The sequence below is a fragment of the Eutrigla gurnardus genome (assembly GCF_963514095.1).
Source record: "Eutrigla gurnardus genome assembly, chromosome: 3".
Lineage (NCBI taxonomy): Eukaryota > Metazoa > Chordata > Actinopteri > Perciformes > Triglidae > Eutrigla > Eutrigla gurnardus.
In genome coordinates, this window is record NC_139917.1 from 26,292,498 (window position 1) to 26,314,046 (window position 21,549).

At 43.9% G+C, this 21,549-nt stretch overlaps 1 protein-coding gene across 3 annotated transcripts in view; it reads right to left on the reverse strand.

Moving 5' to 3' along the window:
• lrba (LPS-responsive vesicle trafficking, beach and anchor containing) overlaps positions 1-21,549 on the reverse strand; it is a 171,081-nt gene that overhangs the window by 77,896 nt on the left and 71,636 nt on the right. For all 3 annotated transcript variants that reach the window (XM_084005725.1, XM_084005724.1, XM_084005726.1), the window contains exons 35-36: positions 19,191-19,299; positions 10,553-10,719 (exon numbers count right to left, since the gene is read on the reverse strand). In XM_084005725.1, the coding sequence (XP_083861851.1) occupies positions 10,553-10,719; positions 19,191-19,299 (276 nt within the window). The remainder of the gene's footprint in view (positions 1-10,552; positions 10,720-19,190; positions 19,300-21,549) is intronic.

Below are 21,549 nucleotides of genomic sequence, written 5' to 3' on the forward strand. Positions count from 1 at the left end.
TAAAACAAAAATAAAAAAAATGGAAATGTATATATATTTTCTTCTTATGTTAATTTTACACATGATTCCCTGTATTTTTCATCCTTTGTTGTATTGACTATTACAGTTTCCTGCTCCACCGACCGGATTTCCCTCGGGAGGTATTAAGGTTTAATCTTATCCTAAATATAATAGTAATCTGGCATTAACAAAACCTGAAAATAAACATTCCTGCATCCACTTCCAAGTCTCCTCTGTTAATCATCACATATTAATGGGATCATCAAACACGACCACTTTCAACGTTTTAATAGATTCTCTCATGAAAGTTTCAAAGCTGCTTCCGTGGGACAATCGTTCCGTTTGCTGACGAGGACAAACGACACCCATCCATCAAGATTCAATCACACGGGGTTGTTTCAAAGGCAGGCGGAGCCGTTTTTCACTTATTCCAGTCTTTAAAAGTTTGTTTTTAAACGGATACTAGAAACGGATATCAGAACAAGAAAGCATCCAAACTCCTTCTCGGCTATTTTTTTTATTATTTCATTTCAATTCAGCTTTCTGGGAAAGATGAAATGTACCTCGGGTGGATATGTAGAGGTAGAGAAAACATTTCCTTTATTTATTCTCCTTTAAAGCATTCAATGTTATGTAAATGATAACATGACCTTTATCATAGCAAGCAGGACACGCAGAGTGAATACGCCTTCATATATCACGACAAGCGGCTGCACTTTGGCACAAACTGTCATTCATAACCTTTCGGCTAAATTAATTTGGGTACAGTCAATGAGACCTGCATATGCAGAAGAGATTTCTCTCCTTTTTTTTTTTTATTAATGCCGGTTCCTATTGGCAGCCCTCAAATTGCTCAAACATTGCCGCTATCCCCGAGATCATTTTGCTTTGATTTGCATAAACCATGTGTTTAGAAGAAACGGGGAGAGCAGGAATAGATTGAGGATTTGTCATGTTGAGGACTGGTTGCTTGAGCGCTGGGCTCTTTGTCAAACGGTGGCAGCGATCACATCGACGGTATCTCCAGACTCAAATTAAAATGGAACCGGACCGAATACCTTTCCCGCTGAAATTGTTTGGCATGATTAAGTCCTGCCGCCGGAGTGATTTTCTACATGTGCATTAATGCTTATCCTTCCCAATGAGGTTCACAGGAGACCATACACACGTGTGTGTATGTTAATTCACCTCGGCTAATGTTGTTTACGAGATTCTTTACCAGAGGTAACGGCGAGGTCACACACCCGGCAACGCTTCCATCTTCCTCCTCTAAATGACAGCCCACGTGTAACTCTGCTCATCCTTATTATTAATCCCACGATCGAGTCATTCAAACATGGATGTTAATATCGGGATCCAACACTGAACCACATCTCTAGAAACATATTTAATAGAAGAGTATGCACTTGAATAGAGAGAAGAAAAAAAAGAACACTACCAATTTAAATCTTACATACGAGCCGAGGAATTCAGCACGGCTGAAACCAAAGCCGTGTTCATTTACAGCCCTTGCTTTTATCACACTCTTGTTAACTCCCCTTTCACCGAGTTTGTTGGGAACACACAAGAGTGCACGCTCATTACCAAGACAACATAAGCATCTACCACTCCTCCCAATTAACTCCAATTTATCCAAGAGCTTTCAAAAAGCCATCTGAATGAAGAAAAAACGGGGGGACTGATATTGCATCTCTGCAACATCACCGGCTTGTGAGGATCAAAGCACTCCCATGGGTGGGAGGCAAGGGCTTCAGACTCCCCACAATGCAGTGCAGCCAGATGAAATAATGCAAATCGAGACCTAATTACCGCCAGCTTAGTGCGCAGCTTCCAATTAGCAGCAATTACACTCAGTGTAAATTCACCAACAGAAAGCCAGGCCATTACACACTAATGATATCAGGTTTCATGGGAGGTAAAAGCAAAAGTGTTGTGTTTAGGAAGGTAGTAAATATTGACCAAAGACGGGGGAAATCAAATGAATAATGTTGCGCTCGAGTTCACTGTTTAATGTTAAAACAGATTCCGCTGGCTCGCCTTATCAAAATGATCTCAGCGTCAACTCCATAATAAATAATATATACAGACTTCTCATGCCGCAGCGCTGAAGTGGTACCATCTGTATTTTTGATGAAGGGTCACATTTTTCCTGTGATTTTGACAACGTGCATTTAAGGCCATTTATCACCACTCCTGCGAGGTAATGAGGGCATCCACTGGACCAGAGTTGCATAATTCTGCCATTACTGGCCCATTGTAATAATCTTCTGACCTCTACCTTTCAGAGCTGATCTTGAATGCTGTGACAAATCTGAACAAATACCCGCCGTTTTCAACACACCCCGAAAGAAAAACACGGCGGGCGAAGCTCAAGGTCAGCTGGGATTGGGGGTCGAAGGAAGGCTGTTTTTTTGTGTTTGTGTGTGTGTGTGTGTGAAGGGGGGGGCTTCCCATGTTTAACCTTTACCACCTAAAATGTCAGAGCCAGTTTCACATCCAAACACACAAAAATATTTAAAAAGAACATTTTTAAAATGCAATAAATTCCATTTCTGATTTTGAAACTATGCAAAATCGGTAAATAAATAAAGTGTTTGCAGTTTCCCTTGAACCGTCTACACCAGTGTGTGGTGCTTCCTGCTCCAGCGTCGATGCAGGACGGCGAGGGCTCGGCAATCTCATCTAGCGAGGCTGTCTGCTATTCATGAGCGCCTCCTCCCCTCCCTCCATCATGCCGCCGGGCCCATTATACAGCACTTATAGCACAGTGTGCACGCGTGTGTCAAGTGCAACAATTCCATTGCAAGGTGATTGAGACGATCATATAAACAGAAGTCTGGCTAACTATAATGGCCGTGTAGTTATCTGTTCATTTGAGAAAATACATAAACAGGGGAAAAAAAGAAAAGAAAAGGCATCAGGGCTGCAGCGTCGCTCTTGAATTTTAAATACGTTTCTGTCGGGGATTTATCATGTTGCTCATATTGCAAGTTTTGTATACTAGAAAGAATTATTATTCTATTTTCTATTAGAAAACATTTCCTTTCCTCTACTGAGTTTATCAAAAGTTGTTTTTTGCAGAAAAATCCCTCTCCTTTAACCACATCTGTCCCTTATCAATATCAAGTCTTAACGTTGCAGATCTTACACACTGAACTCCGCTGGTCTGATCCTCTTCGGGTGGTGCTGAACTTGAACGCAGACACAGGGACGAGGAGGGATGTAGGGGGGGGGTTTAAAGTAAATCTATACAGCCGAGAACACAAGCTGAAGATCTATGAGGAAAGGATGATCGCTGGTATTTTATGTTGCCGTCTTCCTGCTTGAGTTGCACAAGGAAGCTGGATTCGAAAGATAAAGGCCATTTTTTTGGCAAATGGTGAAAGTAGCAAAATAAATGACCTGCTGGTACTGTGGTGTAATTACACCGGCTGGAAGCATACCAATCTATCACCAGGACGGAGGAGGAGGGGGGGTGACACGCTGCAAAGGGGTTAGTCAAAGGAGATAGCCTATGACTAACTACTGGCCCGGACAATCAATACTCTGCAGATATTGCATCCAGGGAGAAAGGAGTGAAAAAAAAAAACAAAGCCCTAAAAACTTCCCAAATGGCTTTTCATTCAGATATTGATCAGCACCCTTTTATCATGACCTTGCTCCACCAAGGCCATATACTTTCTTAAGGGTATATAAAAGTCATAAATCTGAGAGTTGCTACAGAGTCACACTGCGCTGTGAGCAGCGAGGCAGCGAGGCAGGATGGTGTAATTGGTCTTTCTGGGATGGCGGCCCTCCTTCATGCTTCATAACAAGGATTCCATTACATTTCAGAGCTGCGAGGGAGCGGACGAACAACACCGACGGCGTAAAAAATACTAAGCGGGTGGAGAGATGTAAAAGGGGTTGAGGGGAAATCGGTTAAACTGAAAACCTCCTTTTTTTCCCCTCAGTGACCGTAGCGGCCCGTCACTGTGTCATTATACTACTTAGGGCTTCAGCTCGCCACCAAGGATACTCGTACCCCAGAGGGTTCTTCTGTAGCTGAGGAGGCTACATGGAGAGTTTAGAGGCGGCTGAGCTCATTTGAGGAAAATTAAATAATGTGGTAAAAAAAATACACATATTTGTATGTTTAATGGCTAAAAAAGCACATAAATAAGATAGATAGATAGATAGATAGATAGATAGATAGATAGATAGATAGATAGATAGATACATTTTTTTATAAATAGCAGTATAACTGATAAATTAACAGCTGTGATGCGCCTAAATGTTAAAAACAAGCTTAAAGTTGCATAAAAAAGTAGAATTGTCCACCTTCTACTAAAAAATATATATAAATATGCAAACTTATTGACCAATTCTACTGAAAAAAATGTAAATTGTTTGTATCAGCAAACTCCCCTAGTAATTATTAATTGCGACAACTGACAAAAGCCATTCAAATGAACATATTTGGTACAAAAACATTTAAAAATAAAATCTCTAAATTATTAGATTTTTTTTTAAAGCATTCAATCAATATTCAACAATAATTCAAAAGCACTAGTTTGAACTGAACCACTTGCCGTTTTTTCTCTCCTGTCATTTGCAATGATCCACTGGGTGTAATTCTCTGGGTCTCGGTCTAACCTGCAACACTTAACCAGGCTAACATATGGACATCATCAGCTGTTAATATGTTCTGCCGTGACACTTTGTTACTATTCCTTACAGCCCCAGCCACTGTACTGTATATACAGCCGAGGTAAATGTTATCACTAAGGCTATATTCTATTCCATATCCATGAGCCAGACTGCACGGTGGGGCCGGCGTGGCACGTTATTTTATGTAACTGATGGAACGTCAAACTTCAACAGTCTCTCTCCCCCCCGAGACTGAAGGAACATCCTTTTCGTCCCCCGTCACGACTTCTCTGTCCCGGACACATGTCACCGAGGATGATTAATGAGCTTTCCTGCATTAAACCCCTTTAAGGACTTTGGCGTTGAACATAAGTTAAGGGAGGGCTCGCGTTGCTCCGTGCACTATGTTTACGCTGTATGTTTATGACTGCATCAAGGCAGATGGATGACCACAACTCCAGCCACCAGCTAATTGGTTTTGAAGTAGTCTGGACTTGGGACTAAAGGAAACAACCGTCCTGGGATGAGACGGGAGCTGTGGACGGATACAGCTGCCGCGGCTCAGCACACGGCGGGTCGTGTTTGTGTTTAGGCTGCAAGTATTTATAAGCAAACCAAAAGCTATTATCATAAATGAGCAGTTAAGTACTGTACAATGTAATGGACTTTTTTTTTCAATGTAAAGAAAGGCTCATTTATGGGAGATTATCTACTTGAAATATGATTTAACAGCCATCCAGACTTGTTAAATGTAGAAAATAGTTTGAAACAAAAGCTGCAGAAATTACACAATTTGGAAAATGTGGTGCATAAATCTGAATGAGGACAGATGGGGGAAGCAGCTACGCTGTTAATTCTATCCCCAAATACAAGAAAAGGCAACGTGATGGGCAGATAAAGGATCACTCATCGCTATGGTTTCGTGTACGTCGCAGCGAGAGGAAAGGATGCTTCAGTAACAAACCTCTCTCCCTGTCTGTCTCTCTCCCCGTCTGTCTTCCTGCCCCTCTCGTGTCGTGCATTTCCGAGACTCGGTATACTCTAAACAGTTACGTTCTTGTTCCCTATGGTTAGAATCTCAACTGACGTGCCGGCATCCCATTTCCTTTTTCAGCCCTGCGTGCCGAGCAGCGGCTGCAGCCGCGACGTACAGCGTGTCCATGAAGCACACACGCGAGGCAGCGGCGACATTGTGCAGGCCTCGGCTTTAACACATGCATTACATTCAGTATTATGGATCATAATTGTGATTTAAGTCTGGAAGGAAAGCGTACCAGTGGAGATGAATCGGGCGGCCGCAGTTTCTCATGCAATCATTTATTTAAACAATAAATGCTATGTTAACATGAATGTCCTCGCTGTAGTGAGCGAAACTCCACGGTGTGTTCAGAGTGTAATTCCGGAATTAGGTGGGAGGTGATAACAAGGCATGGACAATGGGAAGAAGCTGCAATTATGTGGTCAATTCATTTATTACTTTATAAACTAAAAATGTAATAAAATTAAAAAATGGGTTAACGATAAAATTAAAAATATACATATATTGTTTTCTGTAACTAGTTATTTGAATTGAGAGAATGTTGTTGAAGTGCTTACAGTTGAGTTCGAGGAAGCGACGACATATTTCAGTGCAACGTAGGAATATCTGAGTCTGATTAGTTGTGGGATTGTTGGCTTACGTTGCCAGGGAGACGCCACTGTCCATCAAATCTGACTTTATGGCATCAACAATACTGTCAAGTCAATAAACTGGGATTTGGGGTTTTAACATACGTTTTTTTTTTTTTTTTAAATCAAACTTTTTAAACTTAATTTTAGTTGTAGATTATTTAGTCATGAATATTTGATTTTATAGAGAATATTTTATATCTGAAAACAAATCTTTTGGGGGGGTTTAATAACACATTTGATGTTTTAAATGTATCAATTAACCATTTAATTTGATTGGAGTGATTCCAGGTTCTTTTAGGATTTCACTGGTTTCTATGTTTTACATGACTGAAGACTGAATAACCAGGGTATTATACAGATTTGAAGCCGTTGAGTTGAGCTGTAAAAAATAATTGTGATTCACGACATTCGGACTAAACCATGAATTGACAAGAATAATGAAAACGTAGAGAAAATAATCATCGTTGTATTCCTAATTGGAGAGAATGGTTATGTATGGAAGAGAGGTATTGTAGAATATATATATATATATATATATATATGCGTGGCATACTATACTGTAAAGATGAAACAATTAGTCAATTAATTGCTTAGTCAATTAAAATCAAATTAATAAACAACAACTTTAAAAACATTAATTGTGTCATTAGAATAAACACTCACTAGTTCCATTTTTGGAATTGTGATTATCTCTTTTCTCACTTTTCTCTGTTTTCTATCCTATTTAAATAATTTCAGGCTTTGGACTTTTGGTGAGACAAGACAAGCAAATCTAAGATTCTGCGTTGGGCTAAATACAATTTTGTAATTTTTTTCTCGATAGTATAACATGAAAACCTAAACAATAAATAAATTAATTGTAATTAAATCAATAAGCACAAGATTCATTCATAAAGAACAGAATAGTGCATATAGATTGTATAATAGTGCTTGCTCTGCATTTACTCTATTAATGCATCACATACAGTGCTGTATATAATGGGGATGTTATGGAAAGAAAACTATATTTCCTTTACTAAAATAAGAACAAATAGCGACAACACAGACCCCTCCACGGTTTATTGTGTACATTTCACACCATCTTCTGTTATCATTAGTGGATAAAAAGCAAAACCCTGTTTCTAACTGTGAACGTTCTGCTCTGGCTTCTCTCCCTCAATAGTGCGCTGGTCAAATGATATAGCACAAGATAAAATAGTAATGCTAATATCAATAGTTTGTCCATTACAGGTCAGCTAACTGTCCGGCGGAACAGTTACAAAGCTGTTCCTTTTCGATCTCGCAAGGCCGATCAATACGGGGGCATACTGTTTCAATTTTGCCGGCATTGATTTTCTCTATAACACTCCAACCCTAAAGCATTCGTCTTTCTGAAGGAAGGAAGATTTGATTTACTGAAGAAAGATTGGAGTGCACATCACAAAGATTTTTTGCCGGGCGGGAGTGTGACACGCCAAAAGATGGATGTCCCTTGGCTGGGAAGCCTCTAGCCTAAGGGCGTCCATTAGAGCAGTGGTGCTGCAGAAAATGAGCTGCTTATATGAGGGAGGAGGAGCAGAGGGAGAGGAGTTGCTGCTGGAGGTGTGTGTGTGTGTGTGTGTGTGTGTGTGTGTGTGTGTGTGTGTGTGTGTGTGTGTGTGTGTGTGTGTGGGTGGACTCGCTGTACTAACTGGTGAGGATTGTTAGAAATAAACAATGGAGAGGATGGATGCTGATGCTTGAAAGAAAAGAAGAAGTAGGAGAACACCTAAACCTCTACATCTTCAATAATGTTCCCGTTTGCCTCAAACACACCGGCGACATGAGTAGACTGTCAACAACGCCTCTGGAAGAAAAAAACAAAACAAGTGTTCACCCTGCTTCTACATCACACGGCCACCTTCCCTTTTTACTTCCCCCCCGTTTTCTGCATCCAGAGTGAATTTCCATGGTACATTAGTCAGCCTATTAGAATGCAATAAAGAGACGGTATGAGCGGAGGAAAAAGAGGAGAGCGGCGAGGGTCCCCGGAGACTGCGAGTTGGCGTTCTCCATCATCTCTGCCCTCATCTCCCCTCTCTGTCCGTCGACTTTGTCTGGGTGTCGTATACATGAAAGATGATTCCTGACCCAAATAAACACTGCAGCAGTCTGGATGCCCAGTGGACCCGAGCTCAAAGGAAAAGGAGGGGGGGAGAAAAAACTGGAGGGATGAGGGGAGAAAAAAATGACATGTGCCAGTTGTTTCATTTGTGGCTATCTTGGTAGGTGTTCATTTCCTCCCCCCCCCCCCCCCCCCCCCCCCCCGCCTTAAAAAGACAGCAGGCTGGCATGTGGTACACCTGAGTCTCACGGCAGTGGGACAGAAACGTATGGATGAACAGGTAGCCGCCGTATCCGACTGTGGATTTGTCTTTGTCTTGACACGAGATGACAGACAAGGGCACAAAAACGATAGATGCTGCCTCCGTCTGCTGGGAGGAATCCTCGCTGGATGCTCCGTGATACGACTGAAGGAGCAGTGAGAGAAAAAGGAGAAAAGAAATTACGTGTTTCAAGGAAGAGAGAGAGAGAACCGCAGACGAAGCAGGGGAATGGAAAAAGGAAAATCACCTAACACCTCTTCCCTCCAGAGGCCAGCGCTGCTGTAAGCTGGATATTAAGACACAAATTGCATTCAGGCGGGTCACACCGTGTCAGAAGATATTAGATGCCTGCCGTGAGGAAACAACAATTCCCATCAGCTTGTGAGAAAATAATATTTTCATTTTCAGACTCTTTATTGAATGGAAACTTCGGGGAATACGGTTTTATGGCGTGTGAGCAGGCGGGCTTTGGGTTTTTACACCCGAGCAACAAAAGGTCGTAATCATAGCCGCGTATTGTCTTTGTGTTCTTGGATTTCATTTTCACAGCTGGTAAAAGCATCGCGCGGACCCCTCCTTCCCCTACCGTTTCTGTTTACAGGCGGCGGCGTTGCTGCATCACACGTCGTGTTGTTGTATGTGTGCAATTAGGGAAGGAACATCTCTTAAATGAGGGCGCCTGCAGGCACGCAGGTGTGCTTTTGAGTATTTTGTTTTCCCCCCTCTGTGTCCATCTTTTCCTTGTTCTTTTCCGGGGGTTTTGCAGCACCAGATGTTTTCTCCCGTGCCCGCAGACCACGGGGCTCTGGTGCGAAGCTGCACCACCTGACCTTCACAGTAATTGACCAAAAATATTGATGTAATGGCACGGGACTGATTGTGATTTATTAAAAGAGCGCTGCACTCCAAGGCCCAGTGCCAATGGCTCCCTGCGCCCATCGGCAGCCATTAAGAAAACCATCAATAGTGCAACGGCATAAAGGGCCAGTAATGGGGGGACTTTTCTGGCCGGGGCTCGTAGAACACAATCTCCATAGTAAATAGCCTTGTGTGAGTACACATGGAGACGAATAGGGGGGGGAATAAGAAGAAGAGAGACGGAAGGAGGAGCAGAGGCAAGGAGACGGTATCAAGGAGAGAAAAATATGACAAATAACACACCATATCCTGAGAAGAAAAAAACCGAAAAGGAAAACAAAGGCAAGCCAGAGATAGACTCCTGATCCAATAGCAAACTAACCCTCGCCAGACGAGTCTCTGGAGAGTTGGCTCAGCCTAACAAGCGCGAGCCAGCAGCCGTCTCTCTCCAGCTCACCATTACCCACTACCTGCACAAACAGCCATCATTAGGGAATAGCCGCATTGGATCGTGCTGCCTGTTTGGTGAAACAAACACAGAGGATAGGGTTCCCTCTGTTTTCCTAATGGGAGCGGAGCTGTTTAAATGGCTTTCATCTCTCCCTCCAGTCAATGCATCATTCAACCCACAGCTGACATTTTCACCTCTGCAAATCTAATTTAATCAAAGCCATGAGTATCGGGGGATGAGGAAGATTATGATGAGATTAAAACCATTACAGTGGTTTGAATATTTTTTCCCCAAGGCTGAGAAAAAAATGACATGCTATGAACACGGCTCGTTACTAAACAGGTGGACCCTCTTGATTTTCTAGACATCGCTCACTTAGTGGCGAAATAATGGAATGTATTATTTGTCGTTTGTGAATTTACAAAAAATAGATGTACATCACATGTGTGTGATGCTGAGCAGAAAACCTCCCTACCCAAGATTTGCTTCCACCATTGATGAATTCTAGAACATTTTACAAGCTGAAGTCTAACAACACAAGAACTGAATCATGTAAAAACGTCCTGGACGAACAGGGTTTGGCTCTCTGGGGTTTTACCTGAAGGACGAGCTCCCCCAGGCTCCGTGTTTGTCAGTCAGGATGTTGACTATCTTCTGGACGAGCTGCGTGGCGGTCACGTGGTCGCGGTACTTGGCCGCTCGGATCAGGTGGTCGCACATCTTCTCCTCGTCTCGCTTCTCCGCGGCGTACTGAGCACAGTTGGACTGGGAGGGAAAGGGGAAAAGACGGATGAGTGTGTACATTGCGAAAAACAAATGTGAACACTGAATTAAGCGGCGTAGAAATGATCATTTCTGCATCGTGTAGATCGTATGCGTCAAAAGCAGAACGTAAAATACAGACAGTGTTTCCACACTATAGAAACTCTACTCTGAGTGGAACCAAATGAAAAGCAAAGGGTCATTTCTGTCCTCGTGTCATGTTGATTAATAACAGTGGACACGTATTTACTAATGCCCTGCGGCACACCAAATCACACGATACCCACAATGCACAAGGAGGACATTTTTCTCTGTCGGAATTTGTTATCAGAATGGGCCTTTGAACTCGGCAGCGATGGGAAAAGTAGAAACACCTCCTGAAACTAACGGCTGTAATTTGAAACAGCGTGCCGATTTCCATCCCGCTCCAGAATCAAACTCATGCCGATCGCACGGCTTTACTTTAAAAGCATCGTTTCAAAGTTAGATTCTTATTGAAGGTGAGCATGGGAGAAGAAAAAAAGCTGGGAATAGTAACCATATACATGCATTTATATTTTCCTCTGCGTGTTCTCAGAACAGCAACTCAAGCAAATGCCTGCACTTTTAAGAAGAAAGCTTAATGCGGCTTCATATTCCCGTCCTCATCTCATTAACCTTAAACTAACCCACTGGTATTAAGCCGAATGCAACCTGCTTTCCCGAAAGTTACCAGTAAAGCGCTTTATAATGGGTCCTCCTCTTCAATTTGAACGACAACATTTCATATCTGACAGAAAATCTATAGGTATAAATCAAATTAGAGGGCCTTTTTTCTGCAGGCCGCCGGGCCTTAATTATCCATCTATGTCTCTTTGTGTGGCATTAAAGCGGGCCGTGACCTTCCAGCGTGCCGACCTGGGAAACGGCAACACAAAAGGCAGCAACGGGAGAGAAATCTCCAAGTGTTTCAAATGTTCAAACAGCACACGCTCCGCTTGGCTGTGTGTGTGTTTGTGTTGCATGTCCATTAATCTTGATCAGTGGCACTGAAGGCGAGCAGGAGTTGGGACCAGCGAAAAAAGCTGGAAGGGAGGAAGAGAGAACGAGGATGTTGTTGAAAACCCTATAATTAATCAAATTATTGCATAAGATGCTCGTTCAACTTTAAACAAAAAAACAATGTGGAAACAGAGAAACGCTTCCCAGCGTACAAATTATTATAGAAATGAGTCAATTTTGCCAAAATAAATGCTCATGTGGATTTCCGTCCTTTTGAGCAGATATTAGTACGCCTATAAAGTCCGTTTCCATCTGCCCCCGTCTGAGACATGTAAAGTCTGCAGTACTAATCAACAGTGCTGGGTTCAAACTCATAACCATAAACAAACACTTCATCACCTGTGTGTTGAGCCTGCCCAAACACCCAAACCCTCCATGCTGTAATGGGATTTTCTCATATCCCAAGCCAAAGTCGACTACGGGAGAAAAAAGGCCAAATTCACAGACTGGACCCTAAAACAACAACCCAAAGAGCTGAACGCACCAGCAGTGCCGTTAAAAAGCCGACGTTGGGTCGGCTTGTAAGTGGAAAAGACAAGTCACCGTTAATTCCTGGGGTCATTCCCTAGATGTGAAGTCAGAGAGTACACCGGGGTATTATGAAGGACTTGTTATGTTATTACGAAGGTTGAAGGGAATAACTAAATCTCCCAGTTGGCATCATCCTGCATTTAAAAACAGACACAAAAAAAGAGCATTTGGGGTATTTTCAAACAAACTGTTCTTTCTTTCCTTTCAAGGAATGCAGAGGAAACATAAGAAGCAACTTTAAAAAAGCATCTGAATTAGAAACATGCCTCTTTTGGAGCGACTAAAGTGGCCAGTGTGCATATTTTGACAAGAAAACCACCAGAAAAAGACACGCTCGGAGACGAGCACTTATATTTACCGAGTTAAAAGCGGCTGAAAGGAAAAAGGCCTCTGGGAGCGCCTCACCTAACCGGCCACCGGGGGCACCAATCCCTGGCAGCCAGACCGTTATGACTTGCGACACCGTAATCATGGGCAGCACCTTCCATTACACGGGCCGGCTGACAGGGTCGCCCCGACGCGAGCGCCCGGCTCTGCCAGAGGAGACAGCTTGGTGAGGACCAAATGATAATGGCTGGCATTAATCGAGTCAATTACACTGAGTCGTGTCTCCCGCAATTCATCAGCGGTTCAAATAAATAGCTATGGATGCGTGTTGGACTTTTGGGGGAGGAAACGGGGCTGCTGGGGGGAGAGAGAGCAGTAATCACCTCGGAAACCACATAATGGAGAAGATGGCAGCTCGCACGTACAAAGACAACGCTTGGAATCCCGGTGCGTTTTAATGATATTACTGTTTGAGAGAATCAAACTGTGTTGTGGTCATCGCTGCCTCTTGCCGTGCCGATTCTCCAAATAAGAAGCCGGGAGCAGATGAGCTCCACAGCGGTGGTGTTGTAACACAGCCTTATCTAAACGCTGTGGTTGTTGTCAGATGATGCCTCGGCTCCGCTCCTCTCCTCCGCCGGGTCGAGAGGGTTAACCAGTATAATGGGCTGGAGAACGGAGGCTCATTACAACATATCAGCCCTATGTTTATCAATTAGAGTGACAGAGAAAAGGCCTGGTGGCGTTCAAGCCTTCAACGCACCGCGGCTGACAGAACCAGAGTCTCAGGGTTCTGTCGGAGAACGAGGAGGAAGAAACAAAAAAACCCGTGTTATTAAAAAAGAGTTTGATTTGCAATCGCTTGACATTGGTGGCACATCGGGGCTCGGCGCTCTCCGAGGCCGGGCTATCGCTCCGCGAGAATCTCCAATTTCTCACATCCGTCGACAAGCACTCCCAGAGGGTTTCATTTACAAAACGGGGCAGAGAAACCGTCCACAGGAAGGCGAGACATCAGGCTTGTCCTTGTCTTGTATCAGAGAATGCAAATACACCACAAATAAATTCCTCCTGGAACACAGTGGAGGTCTAGCGAGACAAGAGGATGAAATGAGAAAAGGGAGGGTGGGGGGTCGCTAAACAAAAGTAGATGCTGAACCGGTCCGCCGATTGGTTTCAAAGAGATTCTCTTGCACTTGATCTCTTGGCCTCGAGTTTTCAAATTGCAACATAAAATGTCACCAGGGGAATTCAGACAATGGGCTCGGGGAAGAGGAGGGGGAGAAAAATGAGGGCTTAAAAGTACAATGGCGAACAAAAGTCACCAAATGACAATGCCTGACAGCCACTTCAATTCTGAAATGATGCCCCTGTCATGCCGCGCTCCCAAGTATTGATTTTTTTCCCCTCCCCTTCTCTTGGAGCACAGGAGGGAGAAAAAAAAATCTAATCCAGTTGAAACAGATCCCTGCTGCTGGCACAGCCCGTTGCTAGCGGCCATCAAGGTTAACGCAGGCGCAACACTTATCAAAGTATCTCTCCTCCTCCTCCTCCTCCTCCTCCTCCTCCTCCTCCTCCTCCTCCTCACAGTCTGTGGCTGATCTTTAATGGACTGGTCACTATGCTCGGCCGGCAGCCTCTTCATCTCTTCTAGCCAGAAAAACCTCCTCGTTGTCTGCAAAATAAAAAACGCACCCCGCTCTCACTACATCAGTCTGCGTTGCTGCCATCGTTTTTTCCCGCGTCGGCTTCAAGGTCACGCCACGTGAAAAATCATACTGTCGTCTGGAGGTGAAAAATAGTCAAACGGAGAAAGGATGCGACCGGATGAGAAATACACATCCTCTGAAACGTCGCCTGAAAACACAAATACAGTGTCTCTGAGCTCAGGCTGGAATTTAAAAAAAACAACGCTATGATATTTATACAGAAAAACTGAATGTTCTCAACAACAATAAAAGCGAAAACACAGCTGTACTCTGCATATAACAAGAATAAGATTGTGAATTTCACCTTCAGGAAAAAGAACAAGAGAACGCTCTCTCGCTGAATAAAGAGCGTGTCAAAGGAAACTGGATTAAAGTTACAGCATATCTCAGCTGGTGGAGGAGCTACCTGGGGACTTCATTACGCAGACAAGTCTGCAGGACTGAGACTAGCGTCCCCCAACCATCTCCTGTAACCCACTTCTTCTTCTTCCTCTCTACCTCCTGAGTGAAACTATAAAATAATAAGCCGAGGCGGGACACACAGCGATGCTGAAAGATGCCAACTCGCTGTGCGTTTTGACAATAAAGTATTATGTATTGCCGGATCCACTGCTGTCCAGTCTCCGCTGTGTGTGAAGTGTCACCCTGTATCCTGATGGTTGTGCCACAGCGCCATCACAGATGCCCCCCCCCCCTCCCTCTCATTCTGTTGACAGCAGTTCTGCCCGTGATGAGCCGCCCGGGCATCCAGCCCCGCTGACACGCTACACCGCCGTCGCCGACAACTACATGACAGCGAGCTACAGTTGGTGGCAGCCGTCAGTCGGCCCGGCTGCTGGGAATGATGTGGTGTAAATAGCCTTTGGAAGTCGCGGTTCTCTACTATTCCTGGATGTGTTTGAGTAACCTTTGATCGGCACATTGTTTCCATTTTAACAAATAAAATCCATTCTTCTGATCGGGTTTTTGTGGACTCATCTGCCTGCGTTTATATCTAAAAATCAACATTTACCGTAACAGTCCGAGTGACGTCAGCTCCGGATGTAACTTCAGCTATTAAAGTGCATCCTCTCTGCCGCGCCTGGCTCTGTGATGCACACGTTCCCAGAGACCGGTGCCATGATAATACAACATAATGAGCATCAGCTCAATGTTAATGTCATTAACGTTGGGGGGGAAAGGCACCGGATCGTTTTACAAGCTCAGCAGAGGGAAGACAATGACGCCAAGCACTAATTAGCTGCTATCGTCTGGCTTTCACGGGATCTCTCAGACAGTCGATTCAATTACTCCGTATAACAGCAGAAGATGAATCAAGGGGGATATATATATATATATATATATATATATAAAAAAAGGAAAAGGATGGAACAGAAGGGAAGGGTAAGGAAGAATAGAAATGACTTGGGTCTTGCTCACTCTTCTCTATCTGGACCTTCTTATCTGCCCTTGTGCCCCTGAGCCCACCACATTTCATCCCTAATGAACAGCCCCATAAAAAACAGGGAGTTCGATTTCTCCTCCTTTCTATCTCTCGGGCTCCCCCTCTCCTTCCTGCTCCCCTAGAAGATATCAGAGTCCATCATTTGCTGCGCTGGGCGGCAGCATCCGATCTGCAGATCTCCTTCACATTAAGGATCCTTTTAGATAGAGAACCCTAAAAGGTAATTGGATTTCCTCCTAGTTATCTTCATCTGTTTCACCCTAAGCCCACTGTAATAACTTACTCTCCGGGCCAAAGATAACTCAATCCTGTCCCACAGAGAGCCAGTGAGAGTGTGAGTGAGAAACAGGGAGCATACGTTATGTCTCGGAGGCAAACGGGTATCTAAATCCTCCATCGCTGCTTCTGAGGATATGAACTCTGACAAGGAGCAAACATAAATTTGTTTTTATGTGTTGAATCATTCTCTATCCGGGTGTCTTGGGTTTTTGCTGCTGCCGTTAAACCAAAGCTCTTCAGGACAGTACGGCGAGGGAGCATGCAGATTATGCTCTGGCAGTTGATGCTGCATGACTTAGCAAACACTTCCAGCGTGACAAAGTGACACCCAAATGAGTCATTCCGGGGGCCTATTTTGAGGTTTATTTTCTCACAAAGCAGTCACGGCAACACAACACCGGCAGACAACGTTCTCAAAAGAACTGGGACATAGCGGAAAATGATTTCAAACGCCTCCACCCCCGTCCTCGGGGGGGATGTTTCATTGGCCTGTTATTTTTATTGTGGCAGTGCAAAATGAAACCGTTGGCTCTAGCAGGCTCAAGCAGAGCTTGTAGGGAGGCAAAAATCAATACGGCAATATCAGAGCAAGACTTATCAGGGCTTCACTTCTCCTCAGAGGTCACAGAGGAGCAACTGCACTTAAGTGGGGAATTCAATTGTGAAACATAGTTTGGGGGACGAGCCACGCCGGGTATCTGATTAGGGACAGCTGGGAGATTGCAGAAGGTAGAGGAAGTTCACCAAAATACAACTAAAAGAAAGTTATAGCTTTTGTGTTTGTTGTGTGTTTGCTGTTTATTGAGTGACAATTGGAGTAACCGATAGTGGCGCTTCCTTTGAAATAACGATGTCTGACGCCATTACACTGCATGCGTTTCTCTACTCATATAGGCCGACAGTCTCTTATATATACTTCATTTAATGTGACTGGGAAGCAGGGTGGATAACGAGCTCACAAAGTAGAACAACTACGTAGTAAATCAGCAGATACCTCATCCTTGCATCTGCACGCTCTTACCAAACATGCATCAAAGATCCTAAATGTTGGTAATCAGACAAGCAACTGCTAAAAGCTTATGTATGGACTTTAATTCTGTCAGTTAAACAGCTTATTGCTAGGTCCAACTCCTGGCATCTAGACTTATAAATGGGTTATTATGGGTTTTGTTTTTAGTAACCTTCGTACAGAAGATTTGGCAAGAATAAATCTAGGAATATGCACAAACAAGACTGATAACAACAACAAAACAGAAAAAATCTGCTGGATTTGGAGAGTTTGGGACAGTCAGGATGTTATGTGCAAACTGCCAAACTTCTATATGCAAGGTTAGGAATCAGAGACGAAAGCCTGGGAGAGAAATGGAGAAGGGATCATTTGGGCCTGTCGTGTGGCTGCCAAGTCCACCAATGGCTGCATTCTGTACATACACTTTTTTTTCCCTATTGTACACCTTTTCACTAGAAGGAAATGTCGGTTTAAATCGACCTAGTTGGAGTAAATCCCGCTCCCTCAGTCTGAGTGGATAATAATAAGGTGAGATCAGATAATACTGGAGCAGAGAGAGCAACGGGGGTTCACAAGAACAGGATGACGGTTACACGGAGAAGCAGCCAAACTGAGAAAGAGAGCAAAACATAGCAATCAAAGACCAGACTTTGATGTGCGAGAGTTGTGCCCCCAGCCCCCTTGATTGACTTTCAACGCTCTTGAGGGATTTTACTTTACCCGAATGCGTGCGAGACCCTTCATTGAACCTTTAAAAAAGCATCACATTTTACTGCAAAGTGGGGGCCGAGGGCTGAGGCGGTGGGTTTACACACAGTCGGCCCTTCAGGCCAGCACCTCTCAGGTCTGTCTGCAGATTTTAGTGCTGGCAGGTTCCTGAGAAATGAGGGGGGGGGGGAGGGAGGGGAGGGAAGAGAGGGGAGGATGCCATATTCCTGTCACTTGCAAAATACACCCCCAGCGGGAGTATAACGGGCAGGATCTCAGCAGAAAGGGGATTTTGGTGAGATCGAGAAAGCAGAGGGGGTTAGTGTAGCAGAGTTGGACTGGGAAAAGGGGCAACTAAGGGTGCCCATGGGTCAGGATGGAGTTGGCTGGGGCAGTTGGATGTGAATGGCAACATTTGTGCCTGGTGGGAAGAGGAAGAGGAGGAGGGGGGGAGTTATGCTTCAGGGGCAAGCCTGCAGTCCGACGGAGAGGCACGGGGATAAATTAACACTACACAATGTTTGGTTAGGGATGCGTGCCAAGCTTGATCTCCAGCCTCAAACTACTTCAGTGTGTACGCAAGTCTGTGTGTTTTTCGCGTGTGTGTTCATGATTAGCACACATTTAAAGCAAACATTTACCCTCTGGGTTTACTGCGACAGATCCGCAAGCTTGATGGACACGTTTGGAGTAGTCTTTGGATCCGCTCCTCCATGCTCTCGCCGACTGTTAACCCTTCCTTGTTTTCATTAAATACGTTCCCCGACAAAGCATACAGTAGGAATATCAAACTATTCAAACGTTTATATCACAGGAGGCTTGCAATGGGCCTAAAGCTACAACTAGACTTTGTTGTCCAAGCTCAGGGAGACCAGAGTTCCTGTGGATCTCACAGGGGGAAATGTGATATGACAGATTGTGCTTAGTTAACGGTTTTTTTCTCGCTACCAAAAAGAAAAAGTCTGCACTGGAATCCTTCATTCGCTTGATCATCCTTCATTCTTCCAACGTACAATTAAAGTTCAAATTTGTCATTTTTCTTTATCGATATATCTTTATATCCGTCTTCATGGTTGAGTGTGGCAAAACATGCTTTAGACACGTTTCTGTTGAGGTTTGTCAGGTTGCACACGCAGCTCGACATCAGAAAAAATAGATATATTTTATGCAACGTCATCGCCTGGTCATGCAAATCACACGGCCCCTGCATACCAGCAATAGTGACACAGCAAAAAAAAACTTCACTAATGTAACAATTACATGACTTTGCAGAAAAATGTATTTTTAAAAAGTGAAATTGCAAAATACTGTTACTGTTGCAATAGCAGGCTTCAATCCCATAAACTGTAAAAATCTATATATTTAGGATACATTTAATAATGTTGTTTATTACATATTGAGATATATACGTGTGTGGTTGCCTTACCTCAAACTCTGCATGTTTATGGATGTCTTCGGCCCGTTGTCGGCTAAGGATAAACTCGGCTTCGTTGGCCACGCGAACCAGGTGGTCCTTCATGGTGTGACTCAGCAACCTAGCGGGAGGGAAGACGGACATCAGCTCACTGGAATACCACATAATATTGATATGGATTTTCACATTATGGATATGGGTGTCCGTTTACTTCCGTCATAGAGGGGAAACGTCAGGCAGATGCTTGGCAACGTGGTAACATCTGTTTAATACTGTGATATCTGGTGACCCAGAGGAGGAACAGCCATGTAATACCCATAAAATGGTGAAAAAGAACCGTGAAAAATAAGCAGAACATCTAATTTGGAAACCAAACCAAACCAGATAGATCCTCTAACTGGGGTGCAGGTGCTAATTGATTTGTTAATGATATGCATCTGACAAGAGGGAGGATCTCTGCCCGTGTCGCTACACATGTAGTCTACCTCCCTCTTCTTATCAGTGTTGATGAAACATGCATGTTGGAGTGAGTGTGCACATGTGTGTGTGTGTGTGTCTAAGAAACCTCTCTACAGCCCTAAAGGTCAGGACTGTGCAAAGTGGAACAATAACAGACCAGGGGCCAGAGGGGGGGGAGGCAGGCTGGGACCGACTGTGGGGTGGGGGTTTAGAGGCCACGGCATGACTGTAACCTAAGCCTGCTGTTTCAGCACAGGGCAGCAGGGGAGCGGAGGTGCTGGGGCCTCTGCAGCCTCCACGGCCCTGTCGAGGCCCCGCTATCAATAACCAGCCACTGCCCTTCTTTATGGTGCTGCGTATATATGGACAAAACAGACACCTCTTCAGACAGTATGGATAGAAAATAGTAAAACGTTCAGGAATAAGCAATATAATGAAGAGTTTCTGCAGGGTTCACAGAGTTAGATGTAATACTTTTATGAGCACATATAAAAAAACATCTGTTTGATGTTCATACTGGCCACGTGTGAAGAAAAAGCATTATCTTCCCTCATAATATGATTCATTCAACTAATATGACTTGGATTATATGACTTTTTTTGTAAATGTTTTTCACTACTGTAGCTGTGTACACACACACACACACACACACACTTTTAATACTTTCCGAGGATTTTTTTTAGGAAACTGAATTCAGTGTTTTTTTAAAGACCTGTAAACCTGTTTTATGAAGCTGATATGCCTCTGGGAACACATTCCCACAGACCATCAGAGAACATTAACCTAATCAGGGTGGACTGCCTGTGTATCAAAATCAAATAAATAAAGTGATCATCAGTTTGGATTGTTAGGGAAGATGATGTTCAACTAATCATGTTTTTAATCATGTTTAAAGTCAGGGTTGGTAATCTTTAATTTTGTTGAAAATAAATGAAATCAATAAATGAAATGTGTTGACATAAAAGAAATCTGGTGTCTGTGGCTGTTGCAAGACGACGGGCAACCTGCTGACTGTAGTTGCAACCGATTGCTGGCTTAACAGCTGGGAGAGCTAACAAGAGTTTGGCTGCATTCATAATAATAATGATATAAAGATTTTAGGGGAGAAGCTTTGGAGGGAGTGTTGCCTACTAGATTTAGTAGCTTTTGGATCTAGTGCTGCAAGCTGCTTTCATTGGGAAATAGTTGGGCTTTTTCAGTTGGATAATTAAAAAAAATCTTGTTTAATCTTGCTAGTTTGTCAAGATATCCAACTCTAAACGAGACACACGTTTGCATACAGATGCATGAACTTAAATCTAGTAACCCTGACTTGAGTTCTGGTTGTGCTCCTGTCCTCCACAAAGACGTCTGAGGACCACGGCCTCCTGCTCGTCTCATTAGCATCACTGTGGATTAGCCTCTGGTAATTCGAACAGCCGAGGATCAATAACGGAAGGCGTGGGTCTCTAAATCTTAAATTGATGAGTTGTAAGAGAAGTGATGTGGGAATGAGAGTCTTATTAGGAAGAGACGGGGAAGCTCGTATGTCGGGATAATGACAAATAGCCCAAAAAAAACAAAAGACAGCTGCAGACAGAGGAGATGATTACAGGCAGATAAAGGCTCAGCCAGAAAGGTATAAACTGACGGAGGGAGAGCAGGAAATCAAGAGCCATTTCCCAAGTGTCACAGAGGAACCGGTGATCAGAGCCCCTGTCACCTTCTACCTAACCTCCCTCCTTTCCCCACAATCCCCCGGGATGAGCACGTATTGAACGGAGCCTTGAACTCGAGGAGCTTCCATCCTCACTCTCCCAAGCTCTTCTAACCCCCCCCATCATTGATTGTTGTCCGGGATCTTGAATAGCCACCCTATCACATGGGCCTTAGGGATCTTAGGGGGGTCGTGATGTGATCCAGGAATGGTGAA